Genomic DNA, 16,352 nt, shown 5'->3' on the forward strand with positions numbered 1-16,352 from the left:
ATTTGTCTGGCATATATGTAGACATATTATTCACATACATGAATATATTTTCTGTGTGCATGTGTGTATGGGGATTTGCATGTGTGTTAACACTGTAACAAATCGCTGTTCTTTTTACAGCAAAAAACAAAAGTACATAATTTTTTTAAATAATCAGGTATATGAGCTTAGTTAATGAAACAGAATATAGTATGTACATTATACTATGTATATTATCTACACTTTATCACAAATCATACAAATGATAATTAGGCTTAGAGTTGAGCTTAGCATACTGTATATAGCTTATAGTCAATATGTTTCAATATGTATATAGACAGTGAGAAGATCTGTATATATATGTATAACATTTAATACATGCATTGCACTTATTAATGATGCATAACTGTTAATGACTAATAATTTATGCAAATGAAGGCTATGTGGTAGACATATTAACCAGGCAAATATCAGCCTGTGGATGCATATGCATCATTAATAAAAAATGGTACATAGTATTTTAACTTGACCTTTGACTTCTAAAGTCAAATAATTAGATAGGAATTTGTTCATCTTTCATATTAAATTCCCTAGAGGTTGTAAATATTACAGACAATTATTTACAGTGTATGTGTGCATGCATATGTGTGTGTGTGTATATGTATGTGTGTTGGTGTGTGTGTGTGTGTGTTTGTGTGTGTATGTATGTGCCTATCTGTGTGTGTGTATTAGGTACTTCGCCTGGATGGTTTTTGGACTGGGTGGAGATTGATGCTCCATCTCTGGGCCAGTGTTTATGTTTCCCTTGTGGCCGCTGGCTTGATAAAAAAGAAGATGATGGGGCCATTTTTAGAGATCTCTACCACAACAAGTTACAGACAAGATTATACACGCCCTGTACGACACACACACACACACACACACACACACACACACACACACACACACACACACACACACACACAGGCACACACTCAAAACTCAAAAACAAAACATTTTCATCAATGCATGGTTAAAAGCAGTGAAAGCAAACACTTGAGTTCAGAAAGTGCAGAGTATGAAGGCTAGAGAGGGACATAAAAATTCAAGTATATATACAGTTGAGGCCAAAATTATTAGCGTCCAGGAATTTTGGAACATTTTCCTAAAGATCTTTCCAATGTTTGCATTGATAAAAGTTGATATAATCAAACATTCACCAGTGCTATGTAGTATCTATTGGTACATTTTGGAATATAAAATACATTTTTAGGCTTGCTTTATATCAAATATAGTGAAAATGGTGTGGTCAAAAATATTAGCTCCCATGTGAATTTTCAGACTGTAAATATTAGATTATTGTTTCCATGCCACATTTCAATAACATTTAAACTAGCCTAAGTCTTAAGTCTCAACCCTAATTTTGTTAGCTTAATTTTAGTCAGTTGAAGTAACAATATTTTTTTATAAAAAATATCTAGTGTATATATATATATATATATATATATATATATATATATATATATATATATATATATATATATATGTATTATAGACGTACTACTGGACTACATTGGAAGCCCAGACTAAAATTTCATTAAACTGTGGGACTAAAATATTTCCGAATTAAATGCAGGAATGTGTCTACAATTATTCATCACTCTTGGTAAAATTCAATATTCTAGCAAAACAGTTCAATATCAGTATCTTAATTTCAATATCACCCTGTTTATTCAATTAAATTTTTTCGGTGGACAGTAGAAATTATGTAGAAAAAGCCTCCTTTGCCTCACCTAACGAACTAGCCATTGACTTCCAGTAAAGCATGTTTGTCTATGGGCTTCTATAATAATGCCTATATACAGTACTGGAATAACACAAGAATAACACTCAATGGACAATATTTAGGCCCAGACCCACAGCTTTACTGGAGGTAAAAGGGTGTGTGGGTGGACAATTTCTGCTTTACTTCTACATATGAGGATTGGGCGATGTCTCTAAAGGGTAGAACCTTGTAATCACCTGGCAATCACGTTTGATTATCATTTTAATCAATCTTATCATTGTAATTGGCAAATACATTGTAAGTATAAAGTTATACTTGAGTATTTGCATTTTTTCATTGTCTTCAGTTATGTTTTTTTTTAAGTCTGAGAATTAAACAGGAGCCCATACAAATAAATGAAAAAGATGAAAGAGAACATGCACAGATATGTACTTTAATAGCGGACATTTGTGTGTACCAAATTTTACAAAAGACCAACCACCACTGGTACATGTGTGTGAGAGAGAGTACTAATACTGTAAAATCTCTCCTGAGTGACCTAAACTGTCATGTTCCAGATGTTCCATATGAGATTACTGTCTTCACCAGTGACATTTTTGCGGCGGGGACAGATGCTGATGTCTTCATTGTACTATATGGGCAGAATGGCATATGTACTTCTCAAAAATCTCTCTGCCTCAACAAGAGAGAGAGGTGCATGAATTTCGAACGAGGAGCTCAGAATATGTTCATTGTAGAGGTAATACACTCACACACACTCATGCATTTGATGTTCTGATCTATGTATCAGACTGAACAATCTGTGGTTTTAATGAAATGTTTTTGTTTTCTATTGCAAAAAAGTTGTAGTGCCTTTTTCAATATAAACACTCTTTTTTTTAATTGGTTGCAGAACCCTGACAGTTAAAACTTAAACTTAAAACTTAATACATAAGCGTACATTCACTGCCTACAGTGTAAGCCTACTGCTTACAGTTATCTCATTTTATACAACTGAGCAGTTGAGGGTTAAGGGCCCAGAAATGGCAGATTGGGGCTCTTGGAATTTGAACTCACATGTGTCTGATAAGTAGCCCACCATCTTAAACAAGCTTGGGCCAATCCTTCATGCAGAACATGTAAAGCTCCTTTATATTTTCAGGTTTGCAAACATGGGCTTTAATTGAGACTAGATGTTTTCAGTAGAGGTAAAAACTGGAGGCAGAGATAATAATTGAAAAACATGAATAACGTGAATTTGTATGGAAGTATGCACACCAACCCTAATGGACATGATTAAAAGCCAAAGATCCTGAGTGCAAATTAAATCAATTTTCAATATAACAATTTATTTGATTTATATAAACTACCATGTTAAAAATGAGTTGTAATGTGATAAACATTTTGTCACCATGAAAAACCACTGGCAATGTGAATGCATGTATTGAGAATTTTTTTCTCTGCAGCTGGAGGACATCGGTGACATCATTGAGAAAATTAGGATTGGTCATGATAATCGTGGAGTGAACGGGGGTTGGCACCTTGACAGAGTGGAGATCAGGAGATTGCTGAGGAAAGGAAAGGTACTGAATTTTCTTTTTCTCAAAGCTTATTTAGTGATCATTCTACCACACTTTAGGACAAATGTTTAGCAAAGGGGCTGTTCTGATATGCATGTTGTTTAAATGCCAAAAATTATATCTTGCTTGATTGTATTTTGAAACTTAATCCTTAAATATTCTAACACTAATCTTGGCTGAGAGAGCCATGTGGTTTGCTTCTGTCACACATACACACCAGTAGCCAATATTAGATCCATGATAGTTTATTGTGGATTTTCATTTGTGTATAAGCAATATGTGTGTCTGTCTATGTAGGGCTCTGAGACGGCTATATTCCCATGCGAGAGTTGGCTAGCCCACTCAGAGGAAGATGGTGAGACAATACGGGAGCTGGTCCCCTCAGACATCATCATTGAGAAGTTGTCTCGAGATGGGACGCTCAAAAGAATTCAGACTGAAGTTGATGATGCACTAGAGAGTATGTAATCTACAATAATACATATACATAATTTATACTTACATACAAGTGTGTGCATTCGTTAGTTTTAATTGAATTCTTTTCTGTGACTATACAAAAACAATTCCCTTTTAAACCTGTAAATGTGAGATTGCATCTGATCATGTAAGAGAATGCTGCAGGGATGACATGTTTTTGTAGGTCAACCTGGAAATTAGCGTCACTCTGGTTCCCTGTGTGTGTGTTCAGTTCATATATATTCAGTGACTGTGACCACGGGTGATGTGTATGGGGCAGGCACAGATGCGAATGTATTCATCACTATATATGGAGACATGGGGGATTCGGGAGAACGTAAACTCAGCCAATCGGAGAACAACCGGAACAAGTTTGAAAGAGGAGCGGTAAGACACAGGATTTGTGGAATTGTAGAATTTTTTACACTTTCACACCTTTAATATCAACCTGGACTATTCAGGAGTCTGGAGGCACATTTCGCTATTGGTTTCTTGACCGATAGCATCTTCCAGAATGCAACAGAGTGAAGAGGTGGTTGCTGGGGTGTGAAGAGTCCTTTATTATATTTCTTCATTGTGGTGCTCCAGTACTGAGAGCCAAAGTGTAGATGTGATAGTTCCCCAGTCTGTCAGTCTGTGTGCAGTCTGTTAGAAAGTCCAGAAACAAACGTAATCACTGACACCCAGGTTAAGCAGTTTGATGACCATTCTGCTGGGGATGATAGTGTTAAATGCAGAAGTAAATTCCACATTGTACATTTGCTTTTAACAAATAAGGGAACGTTATTTGGATTAGCAATCGGAGTGTATTACCCATTGACTGTTCTTTAACTTTCCTCTGATTGGTCAGGTGGACACATTCAGTATTGAAGCAGTGGATCTTGGTGAGGTGTTTAAGATCCGCATACGTCATGACAACAGTATGCCAAGTCCCGATTGGTACTTGGACCAGGTTGAGGTTGTGGACACGGAAACAGATGAAGTGTTTCTCTTCCAGTGCGAGCGCTGGCTGTCTCACAAGAAGGAGGACAAGCGCACCGAAAGAGTCTTCTATGTTAAGGTGTGTGTGTGTCTTTTAAAATACATACCATCTTTCACTCTATACAAATGAAAAGTGCAGTCAAGTAATAACAGTAATGTCTCTACACTTTATCTTCTTAGATTTGAACTGAAACAGTGGGCTCTAGTTTTGTGACAAAAAAAAAAAATGTGCAAAAATCAGTAGTATTCATAGATGGTGGGTCAATTTGGCAGCTTAAGTCCACATTATATGAGGGGAAAGTAGCATTTAAACAGTTGCCTTTATACCATAGTTATTTGACATTCTTAAAATAGAACCATCTCTTTCTATTGGTTTACATTTTATTCATTGCATCACATACAATGCCTCATTTACTCTCTATGCAGATCTATATATACTCTCACATTAATGAAGCCTCAATATAAAGTCATGAAATTATAATGTGAATGGATCAATGGCCGGTTCTGCTTAGCATAATCAGGTCTGCTGGGATCAACACATGTAAGTCCGCAGGTCGAAGGTGGCAAGAGCAGTTTCTGGCTTTGCAAAAAGATGCATTTGATGGTATTAACTGATGAACGGTGCTACTTCCAGATTTTTGATGCTATTAACGCCTGTTATGAGAGGAAAAAGGGAGGGGAGCATCAATTTGATCCCATTAACACAGGATCAGCTGAATGGCAAATTCTGCATAAATTAGGTGATTTTACTGCTCAGGATAAAAAAAAAAATCGGGGCCAAATGATTTACTCACTCACTCTCTCACTCATTTTCTACCGCTTATCCGAACTACCTCGGGTCACGGGGAGCCTGTGGCTATCTCAGGCGTCATCGGACATCAAGGCAGGATACACCCTGGACAGAGTGCCAACCCATCGCAGGGCACACACACTTTCATTCACTCACGCACTCACACACTACGGACAATTTTCCAGAAATGCCAATCAACCTACCATGCATGTCTTTGGACCGGGGGAGGAAACCAGAGTACCCGGAGGAAACCCCCGAGGCACAGGGAGAACATGCAAACTCCACACACACAAGGTGGAGGCGGGAATCAAACCCCCAACCCTGGAGGTGTGAGGCGAACGTGCTAACCACTAAGCCACCGTGACCCCCGCGAAATAATTTTATTTTTATAAATTTAATTTATATTTATAACTCTCTCACTCTAATTGTTAACAGGTTTGAACTGAATAATTGTATAAGTGTGTATCTGTGTAGGGATTCACAGGAGAAAGAGATAGTGCATTCTGCCCTATAAGGAAAGTGGCTACTCTGGACAGCAACATGAATAAAAAGGGCAAAAAACGAGCCACTGAAGACGATGAGGAAGAAGAGGAGGAAGAGGAGGAACCCTCATGTAAGAGGACATTGACACTATTCATTTGTTCACATAATTGTACAATCATGCAATATCTAATTAAAATACATTGTATGTCTGTTTGTGTTTGTGTGTGTTTATAGTGATACCGTATCACTTGACAGTGAAAACAGGCACTGATCCTGAAGCAGGGACAAACAGCCGTGTTTATGTCATCATTAAGGGGTCAAAACATAGGCAGACTGAACTTATGTGGCTGGAGCTAGAAGATGAGAGTGCCTTCACTCCCCAGGCATTCGACTCTTTTACCTGTTATGGTAGAGATGTAGGAGAGGTAAAAAAGGTGGAGGTGAGAACATACATAGATGCACAAAGTCAGTTGTAAACCCATTTTTAAATTTAAGCATTATTAATAATAATAATAATAATAATAATAATAATAATAATAATAATAATTGTTGCTGTTGTTGTTAACAACAACAACAGCAACAACAACAATAATAATATTAATAACAACAACAACACCAACAATAATAATAATAATAATAATAATAATAATAATAATAATAATAATAATAATAATAATGGCTGCATATTAAAAGCACACGCATTTGTGATCACAAATTACATCAATATGAATTAGCAGAAAATTGCTAATTAAATTTAAATTGCAAATGCAGTTAGTGCATTTAGTTTGAGAAATATAATTTATTAAAATTATAGAATTATACTGAATAATATAATCAAATGTTGCTATTTTGCAAAAATCAATGACAACAAATAATTGTTTGTTGTTTGTGTTTAGTTAGGTCATGATGGTGCCACCGCGGAAAGCTGCTGGTTTGTGGATGAATTCACTGTTGCTGTGCCGACCAAGGGCATCATGTATGTTTTCCCATGTAAATACTGGCTGGCTAAAGATCGAGGGGAAGGATTAACTGCACACGTGTTTAATGTCATTGATGCAGACACTATCAGCATTTCACGCAAGGTATACACCCAAACAATCAAACATACTCTTTTTTTTCACACTCTGAAACATTCTTAATGGAAGAGCCTAGAATATAATAGAAAAGATGTGGCTGGGACTTCATAATGATGAGGGTGTGAACAGCATGTGAGCACTGATCATGACTTTCTGGTCCAGTACTAGGTTAGAAGCTTACTCTACAGCCAGGATAGTGGCTTAAATTGACCTTAAACATGATCCCCACCTCGTGAAAGTTCTCTCCAGTTTCACAGAGTTGTATGACACAGGTCTGTTAAGGTCACTGTGTTGCTGGGTCAGTATGAGCACTCATGGACTTACAAGGTGAAAGATCTGCTGTTGTTCCGAATACCTAAGGCTGCTGTCTGACACCATTTTCGCTTCAGGTGTTTGAAAGTGTCCGTCTTTCACTTGCAACTCTTTCTTTGGCATCCTTTTTTTCAGCAGCTTGCCAATTTCAGCATAGAAGTCCCACCAGGGAAAGAACCAAACATGCTCTTGTATTCATTATCGTTTCTGCCTCACTGTGATATTTTCAGATGTATTTAGTTGGACCTACTTAAAATATAGACAAAACGTTAATTAAATAGCCATGACATTGGCTAGGATAAAGCAGTTACTGGTGATGAATGGATGGTGTGGAAGGTAGAATACTATTGTACATTTTACTATTAACATTTACTATTAACACTATTAACATTTTCAATAGTGGTACAAAAAGAGACACTGTTTTGGTTATTACCTCTTTGGTAGACACATCCATAGAATGCAAAAGTCATTCATTGTTTTGGCTTGTACTGTAGGTGGTGTCTGAATCTGGGTGTTATTTTGATGCATTCACCATCAGGTGGCAGTGTTGATCTTCTCTTGAATCTTAGATTTTTTTTTTTTAGGGGAGGGGAGAAGAATGGGGTTCCAAAGCTGATATATTTACTAATGGAAAATGAGTCTGGTTGTGAGCATGCTGCATTCAAAGCTAATATATTTACTAATGGAAAATGAGTCTGGTTGTGTTCACACTGTATGTAGTCAGTGTGGCAAAGAGGTCACAAAACTAATACAGGTTACAGATTTAGCAGAACAATTTAAACCAAAAATACTAATTTAGTACATTAACTAAGCAGACTATGCCATCCTTTTAGGTACAGTGAAGACTTACACAATTAGCAGATAAGCAGATAGGTTGCTTGGTCCAAAAGGAGGAGACTGAGAAGTGAAGGCAGGGAAACAAAATTCAATGCTTTTTTAACAGTAAAAATAGTTAATTCTTTATTCAATTTATTTTAATAAATTGAATAAAGGGCAAAGAAAAGATCAGTCACCACAATACAAGTCGATACAATATAAAACAGTGAAGGGGAAAAAAAGGATAGAGAAGATAAAACAAAATTAAACAAACACAACAAAGACAAAAGATAGCAGTGCCACAGGATGTTGTCCCACAATCCCAATCAGATATCCAGAAGATTACTTCTTTCAGGTGTGGACAACTCCACCTAAAAGGACAGAAAACAATTTTATACTATGCACCACATCAATGCAACATCCAATGACTCGTTCACCTTCCTTCACCTATCGTCAGTAGCCAGTCAACACATACCAGTAACACAACGACAGCCCTGAGCGTTAACAAAAATGCAGTCCCAAAGCTTCGACAAACACTGGGCAGTACCACATGCCCCGGAATATAAATATATATATTGGGGCACCCGGTCTGGTTGGCCTTTCCTGGTGAAATTTGGAAGGGGGAGGCTAGTGGTCTTGAAGGCTGTCTTAGACCTGGCATCTGGCACTAAAGACACTTGCCAGTAGCCTTTTTTGAGATCTAGGGTCGATTTGAACCGAGCCTTCCCCAGTCGTTCTACAAGGTCATCCACCCAAGAGCCTCCAGAAGTCTGTGAAAAGCCAGGAGGTTCCATCCGGCTTGGGGATGACAACCTCTCACTTCCGCACCACTTCCTCCTCTATAGTGTGACAGCCAGCCTCCGGGACCCGATAAGGCCGCTGTCGAAACACCATCCTAGGAGGGGTCCCTGATACAGAGCTCCTCTGGTTCTGGTTCAGTGGTTTAGCCTCTTGCTTCACCAGAGCACACTTGTCACTGTCATAGGCAGACACAGTCATCACAGGGCATCACCATTACTTGAACAGATTTATGTGATAGAGTTTGGTGTCTGCCTTTGACTGATGGTGTCTGCGCACTTACCCAGTTGCTGCAGGAGGTCGTTTACCAGCCCAACATTATAGGGGGCTGTATAGGGGCCTGCCACTTCACCAGAAGTTTACAGACTGCGTTGGGGACAAGAAGCAACACCTGGTCTCCGTAGGTGAACTCACGCTGAACCACCTCCTGGTGCTCTCGGACGATCAGGGTCATCTTGTCGATGTCATCCTACATATCCTGGATAAGATTGAAGATGGAATCCAAGGCAATAGGATGTAGGAGGAGGTCCCAGGTTTGCCCTTTCTTGTCTACCACCTTTCTCAACATCCTCTTCAGTGTTTGGTTAAACCGCTCCACTAGTTCATCTGTCTGCGGATAATAGACACCACATCAAGGTAGTAGGTGGTGTAGTGAACTAGGACGAGGATGTATTCATGACCCCGGGCTGACTTTGGCAACGGCCCGAAAAGATCCATGTTCAGCTAGAAGGGGAAGCCAATGATGGGGAGAGGGATTAAATGCCGTGCACTGGCATTGGGATCAGCGATCGCAGAAGGTCTTAACTTCGGCCTCTATTCCTGGCCAGACAAACCTGTCCTTTTGTTTTTATAATGTGTTTCTTGCTCTCAGGTGCCCTAGGGGATGCACATTGGCCAGTTGCAGCTGTAAGGGTGTTGGCTCCTTTGGAACAACCAGGAGGTTGCAGGTATGCTCCATTCAATGGGTGCAGTAGAAAAGGAGGCCGTCCTTGATCAGGAAGTATATGGCCAGGAGCGGTCTCTGGGGGTCCGTGGCCACGCCCTCAATCTGCCACACCTGGGCCCAGCAGTGTTTGAGCCAGACATCCTCCTTTTGCTTTCTAGGGGGAAAAAATCAAAAACACAGACAACAAAGACAGTAGTGCTGCAGGATGTTGCCCTGCAATCCCAAACAGATATCCAGAAGGCTACTTCTTTCAGGTGTAGATAACTTCACTTAAAAGGACAGAAAATGATTTTATACTGTGACTGAAAAACACATGCTGTCGGGGGAAGAAATACAAGAGATAAGGACATAAAGCAGTCCAAAAAGCCAATCAACACATACTATTAATGGCTAATGAATGAATTATTTCACTCACATAATTTTTTTTTACATATGTGTATTTTGTGTATGTGTTTGTCAATCTGTTTGTTGCTCGAGTTGATCAGTGGAGTTTACTGTCCTTTTTGCCACTGAAAAAAAGCATTTGTCTGTTTTTTTTATAAACTGTTCATCTTTAAAAAAAGATAAATCCATATCACTTGCAAAGTGAAAGTGATATGATCTACATCCACACAATCTGAATATAGAATTATATTATGAAATGTTCATTCATTATTACTGACTTTCCGTAGCTCATCCTAAAAATAATTCCTCTTGTCCTGTAGGTCATCTATGAGGTAACTGTGGTAACAGGTGATGTCCAGCATGCTGGCACAGACACACAGATCTACATCACATTGTTTGGTGTGTACGGCATATCAGCGGAGATCCCACTGCCTAAATTAGAAGACAGGTATACCCTTATTCTCTCTCTCTCTCTCTCTTTCTCTCTCTCTCTCTCTCTCTCTCTCTCTCTCTCTCTCTCTCTCTCTCTCTCTCACACACACACACACACACACACACCCACACACACACACAAAAAGGTGAATGTACTGTATACACAAAAGAAACAAAGAGGAGGCTATGAGGTGTTTGTGTGTGGGTGTGTGGTCCCAGGTTTGAAAGATGTCAGACTGACACTTTTAATCTAGAGATTGAGGACATCGCTCCACTCCGGAAAATGCGAGTGCGCATCGATGGCTCTGGAAGCAGACCGGACTGGTTCCTTGATAAGGTGTTCTGTGTTCTACAGTCATGTTTACAGATCACCTCTGCATGGCAATAAAGATGTGTGACATCTGATAGCTCTTTTATAACTTAAGGAGAATTTGACAGTTCTAAAGTCTAGAACTAAAGACAAGGTCTACTGAAGCTGTTTAGATAGCTTGTGGTTTTACTAAGACTTTATTAAAACACAATTAATCTTGTTTTTTCATTTAATTTGGTACCTGTCTGTAAATATATCCAGGAACATACAGAAACATGTTAGTAATTGTTTTTCATGATTGTGTGCAGATTGTTTTACATAACCTTGAGACAGATGAGGTAGCACTGTTTGTCTATGAGGACTGGATGTCCCGCACATACGGGTCGAAACGTACTCTCATCTGTGAGATGCCTGCAATTATTGACGATGAAGAAGTGGTGCAACTCACAACTTACATTATCGCAGTCAAAACCAGTGATGTCGCAGGTACACAACTCTACCGCTGCACTATACCTGTTGCACATTACACATGACTACACATAAAATCCATACTGGTGAAACTACACCTAACTACAAAATAGCCACAGCTACACACAAGTCAATTAAGGCTCCACTACACCCACTCCCCTTAGTTAATGCCTTGTGTTAAACTGTAATTGTTTATGTTTTAATGGTGAGAACAAAAGCCTTAAATGTTATTGGTTATGTTTTAGGTGCAGGGACAGATGCCAATATATGGATGATTGTTTTTGGTGAGAACGGAGACACAGGAACTCTTGCACTGAAAGAAAGCGAGAACACCAACAAGTTTGAACAAGGCCTGACCGACACATTTCGCTTTACAGACATTCTCAGTCTTGGAGAACTCTCCAAAGTCCGGGTGTGGCATGACAACACAGGTGAATGTTTTGTCACTATCAGTGGTTTGACAAAATTTTATTGTGTGTATTCATACATGCGTATGGCTGTGGTAGGATGGAAAATCCCTTCTACATTCCTATTCAGTATTTTATATGCAGCTATTGATATCTTTATGGTTTACTGCAATATTGTAAATGTAATCAGTGAAATTTTATACTACTATATGGTGTTGACTGTACATATGTATCTTACTGTATGTGTATACATCTCTGCTTTCCTGAATGTCTGTAACACAGTTTACATCTGTTTTTCATGACAGGGCTTGCTCCAGGGTGGCATCTGGAGTCTGTGGATATTTTTGATGAAACCATGGGGAAGAAGTTTCGTTTTCGTTGTGACCGCTGGCTTGCTAAGAAGGAGGATGATGGGCAGATCATGAGAGAGCTGGCCTGTGCTAACAATGATGTGCTGGACTTTGATGAAAAAACAAGTACGATGCTTACAGACACACATGTCGTCATCCATATTAATACAGTTTCATCCATCCATCCATTCTCTACATCACCTATCCATCCTTGCATGGAACCTGGAGCCTACCCTAAAGGCACAGAGCAGGTTATACGCTGTAAGGATGCCAGTCTCTCACAGGGCACACAGACTCACATACCCATTTGAACACTAAAATTGATGTCAGTAGATAGAGACGTCAATCAGCCTAAATCACATGTCCTTGCACTGGGGGGAGGAAACTGGATTTGCCTACAGTAAAAACCCTAAGGCACTCAAAACTCCACACATGGCAGAGGCAGGATTCGAACCTCTGTGGGAGCAAGGCAAAAGTGATAACTACCAAGCCACTGTGCCCCACACCACAGTATTATTTACCACATGTTAACCTATCCTTGTCTCTAAGTTACTAAAACTTTGTGTACTGTATATGCAAGGCAAGCAGAGGATTGAACAAAGCTTGCCTATTTTATGATAGGCTGAAGGTGGAGTCATGCAAAAAAAATTCAAATGGTATAACTGTTACTTAGGGATACATTCAACTTCAATGATCATTTTTTTATTGTATTATTGTAAATATATTGCATGTAAATATATATGTCATTTCTCTGTTAGAGTACGAGGTTGTTACAATAACAGCAGACACAGATGATGCTGAGACAAAAGAGAATGCCTGGATCATTCTGGAGGGAAGACTGGGAAGATCTAAAGAACTCACGATGGAGAACTCCACCAAAAAGAAACGCTTTCTACAGTAAAAATAAATCAACTACAAAAAAAAGCTTTTTTTTAAATTTATAATTAATTAACAACTGGTGAAAAGTTCACATCACTATGGTGGGGTGAACAAAAAACCTTTTACAAATTGCAGTAACGTGTGTGTGTGTGTGTGTGTGTGTGTGTGTGTGTGTGTGTGTGTGTGCACGTGTGTGCTTACAGAGGTGCCTTGGACCGGTTTGAGTTCTCCTGTAAGATTCTGGGTGACATTGTTAGTATCTGCTTGGGCCACATCCCCAAAGATGGCAAGAAGAACAAATCAGAAGCCTTCTGGAGGGTTGAGGAAGTCATCATCACTGAGAAGAACCTTGGCAACAGGTTAGTGATTCCTGACATAAGTATACATGTAAGGCATAAAATTTGGGTCTTAAAGACAATTGCTCATTAACTTCTAATATAAAATTAGATTTAAATAAAAAACTAAAAAAATAGTATTAACCAACCATTGTCAAGTCACAATAGATTTGTTACAACCCCAGGTATCTATGAGCACAAATATCATTGCTAATCATAAAGAATGTGTAAGGATTTGCAAACATAGCCCTCGGAGGAAGTGGAGAACATTGATGCAACTATATATTGATACTATTACTCTTGAGAAAAGGAGGCCTTAGCCCTTTATTTATTCTAGTCAGAACTATTGAACATACTATTCCCAGTATTTGTACTGTATGATGCACCATAAATGTCAAGTATTCCATCTCATTCCACTCCCTTCCCAATCTCTTATCTTTAGGTACATCTTCCACTGCAATACCCTCATCCCACTCTCATCAAAACGCGATGACTTCCAGACCTTTGAATGCACAAAGTTTATTGAGAGCTTTGCCAGCAAGGCACGCAAACTGGTACCTGTAACATATGAGATCATTGTGATCACAGGTGAAGAGAAGGGTGCAGGCACAGATGCCAACGTGTTTCTTACTGTCTTCGGTACCAATGGTGATTCAGGTCGCCGCCAGCTGAAGCAGAAATTTCGTAATCTTTTTGAGCGTGGCCGCACTGACCGATTCAGCATCGAGCTGTTGGATTTGTGCGAGCTTCTTAGAGTCTGCATTGAGCATGATAACTCAGGCATCAGTCCTGGTTGGCTGCTTAACCGGGTTGAGATAACCAACACAGCTAATGGGGTGACTACTGTCTTTCCATGTGACAAATGGTTGGACAAGAACAAAGCGGATGGCAAGATTAAAAGAGTTCTTTACCCCAAGTACTGAAGTCTTGGGATACCAACAAAGAATATGACTGCACTAACAAAAAGCCAATTATATTTCCTCTTAAATGGAAGCAGTGCATGTTAAATACCAGTATAGAGCGAAAACACATTATACAGTATCAGCACATGCCTAATGCACAAATGATCATGGTAATAAACATATTTAAAAATGTGCTGCCAAATGGAATTATGTAGGCTAATGGCTAAGTGTCCATGTTAAGTATATTGCACATGTTCAGTATTCATTCATTATACAACAGACTACTGATATATGCATATAGGAAAAAAGCAAAAAGGGAAATGAATGCACTACAAATGTGCTAAAAAACATAAACCATCATACATTGTGTACAAGAAACAATAATATTTTGAACTATTTGAGATTAAGATATTTTAAATTTTAGTACACAAAAGGGAAATAGGAATGGTTTTGCTATTTAAATATGTGCTAATGAATATTCCTCTGGTTCAGAGTTCTCAGGTGTCAGTTACTGCCATGGTACTGGACACATGTTCTTTTCCTCTTACAGGTTCACATTCAATGATTAGATTTAGTTATGATAAAACACATTGGATAATTAAGTAAGATAAGTGAGATAATATGTTATACAGTATATGAAAGAGAGGACGCTAATTTGTAATGCTTTTTTTATACTTTTTTGACAATATCTAAGTATTTCTACCTCAATGGGAGAGCCTATATTACTGTATATTGCTGAATATCATATAATCTGAAGAACATGAATAAGCCTTTAATGTTTAGGTCATTGGCTTAAGGATATTTGTTCATTTTTGATGAACCATCACCATTTCTAATGATACTGTATCTCTGGAGCTTACTTGAACAGCACCAGTTTATTTTTTGCCACCCTAAGTTAAATTGTGTCTCTTATTTGGAAAAATTCTAAACTATGTCTAAACACATCGGAACATTTGAAGCCTGCTAGGGTTGTTGTACAAAAATATTTTAAGAGAATAAGATGCATATGCATATGTATGCATACGATTTTTTGCCAGAAACACTACTTCTAATCTTAAGGGCCGATTAAAATATGCCGACAAGTAAAGAAAGAAAGAAAGAAAGAAAGAAAGAAAGAGAGATAAAAGAAAGAAAGAAAGAAAGAAAGAAAGAAAGAAAGAAAGGCATCCATTTTTATACTTGAATAAATTACTTTTACAGTTTTTATGAACCTAAAACAAAAATTTGAAGTGTATATAATGTTTTTTTTATGTAGATATATATGTGACATTAATATTAAGTAGTTTAGACAAACTTAAGGAATTGTTAACTTTGCAGAAAATGAACACCCAGTTGCACACACATAAGGTTTTTTTTTATTTTTTTTATTTTAGTACTTCAAATTTGTAGGTATACTCCAAAGAATTTTTGTAGTCATGTATCAAAATTTAGTAGCTGTGTTCAAATATTAAATCTCAGAATATGAACCTTTTTTTCAGTGTTCCTCTTGATGACATTAAATACTTGAGAATGATTATGAATGAGAAGGATTAGGAGCCACTTACACAAATTAAATTATTTAACACAGCAAATACACGTTTACACAACACTAAGTATACAATTTGTAAAAGTTGTTATTTATACAAGATGTATATTGCTGGGAACTAATGTCATTTAACTTTTGATATCATTTTTAAAGATTTTGTGTTTGTCTCAGGAAAATTTGTGATGTTGGGATGATTTGCATGTTGATCATTGTAAATTCAATAAAACAATTTTAAAATTACGAATTCTGCTGTATATTATATAATAATATATCAGATTTGATTAATTGATCGGCTGTGGCATAAATATTTGTCTGCAAGTGAACAGTCAGTTCTTGAAATTGATGTGTTGTAAAAAAAAAAAAAATGGGAAAATGTGAGGATGCTCTTGAAAAAGTAGG

General features: G+C 37.9%; 1 protein-coding gene across 1 annotated transcript in view; it reads left to right on the plus strand.

Annotated features, from left to right (window-relative positions):
* Positions 1 to 15,977, plus strand: part of LOC132860316 (lipoxygenase homology domain-containing protein 1-like) — a 40,396-nt gene extending 24,419 nt beyond the window's left edge. The window contains exons 27-43 of the mRNA XM_060891479.1: positions 712 to 876; positions 2,302 to 2,483; positions 3,190 to 3,306; positions 3,601 to 3,763; positions 3,992 to 4,146; positions 4,610 to 4,819; positions 6,005 to 6,143; positions 6,248 to 6,453; positions 6,910 to 7,095; positions 10,666 to 10,793; positions 10,997 to 11,114; positions 11,396 to 11,573; positions 11,801 to 11,986; positions 12,268 to 12,438; positions 13,071 to 13,209; positions 13,395 to 13,550; positions 13,969 to 15,977. Coding sequence (XP_060747462.1) covers positions 712 to 876; positions 2,302 to 2,483; positions 3,190 to 3,306; positions 3,601 to 3,763; positions 3,992 to 4,146; positions 4,610 to 4,819; positions 6,005 to 6,143; positions 6,248 to 6,453; positions 6,910 to 7,095; positions 10,666 to 10,793; positions 10,997 to 11,114; positions 11,396 to 11,573; positions 11,801 to 11,986; positions 12,268 to 12,438; positions 13,071 to 13,209; positions 13,395 to 13,550; positions 13,969 to 14,449 — 3,080 coding nt within the window. The 3' untranslated portion in view covers positions 14,450 to 15,977. The remainder of the gene's footprint in view (positions 1 to 711; positions 877 to 2,301; positions 2,484 to 3,189; positions 3,307 to 3,600; positions 3,764 to 3,991; positions 4,147 to 4,609; positions 4,820 to 6,004; positions 6,144 to 6,247; positions 6,454 to 6,909; positions 7,096 to 10,665; positions 10,794 to 10,996; positions 11,115 to 11,395; positions 11,574 to 11,800; positions 11,987 to 12,267; positions 12,439 to 13,070; positions 13,210 to 13,394; positions 13,551 to 13,968) is intronic.
* The last annotated feature ends 375 nt before the right edge of the window (positions 15,978 to 16,352 follow it).

The sequence above is a fragment of the Tachysurus vachellii genome, chromosome 17, assembly GCF_030014155.1.
Source record: "Tachysurus vachellii isolate PV-2020 chromosome 17, HZAU_Pvac_v1, whole genome shotgun sequence".
NCBI classification, from domain to species: Eukaryota; Metazoa; Chordata; class Actinopteri; order Siluriformes; family Bagridae; genus Tachysurus; species Tachysurus vachellii.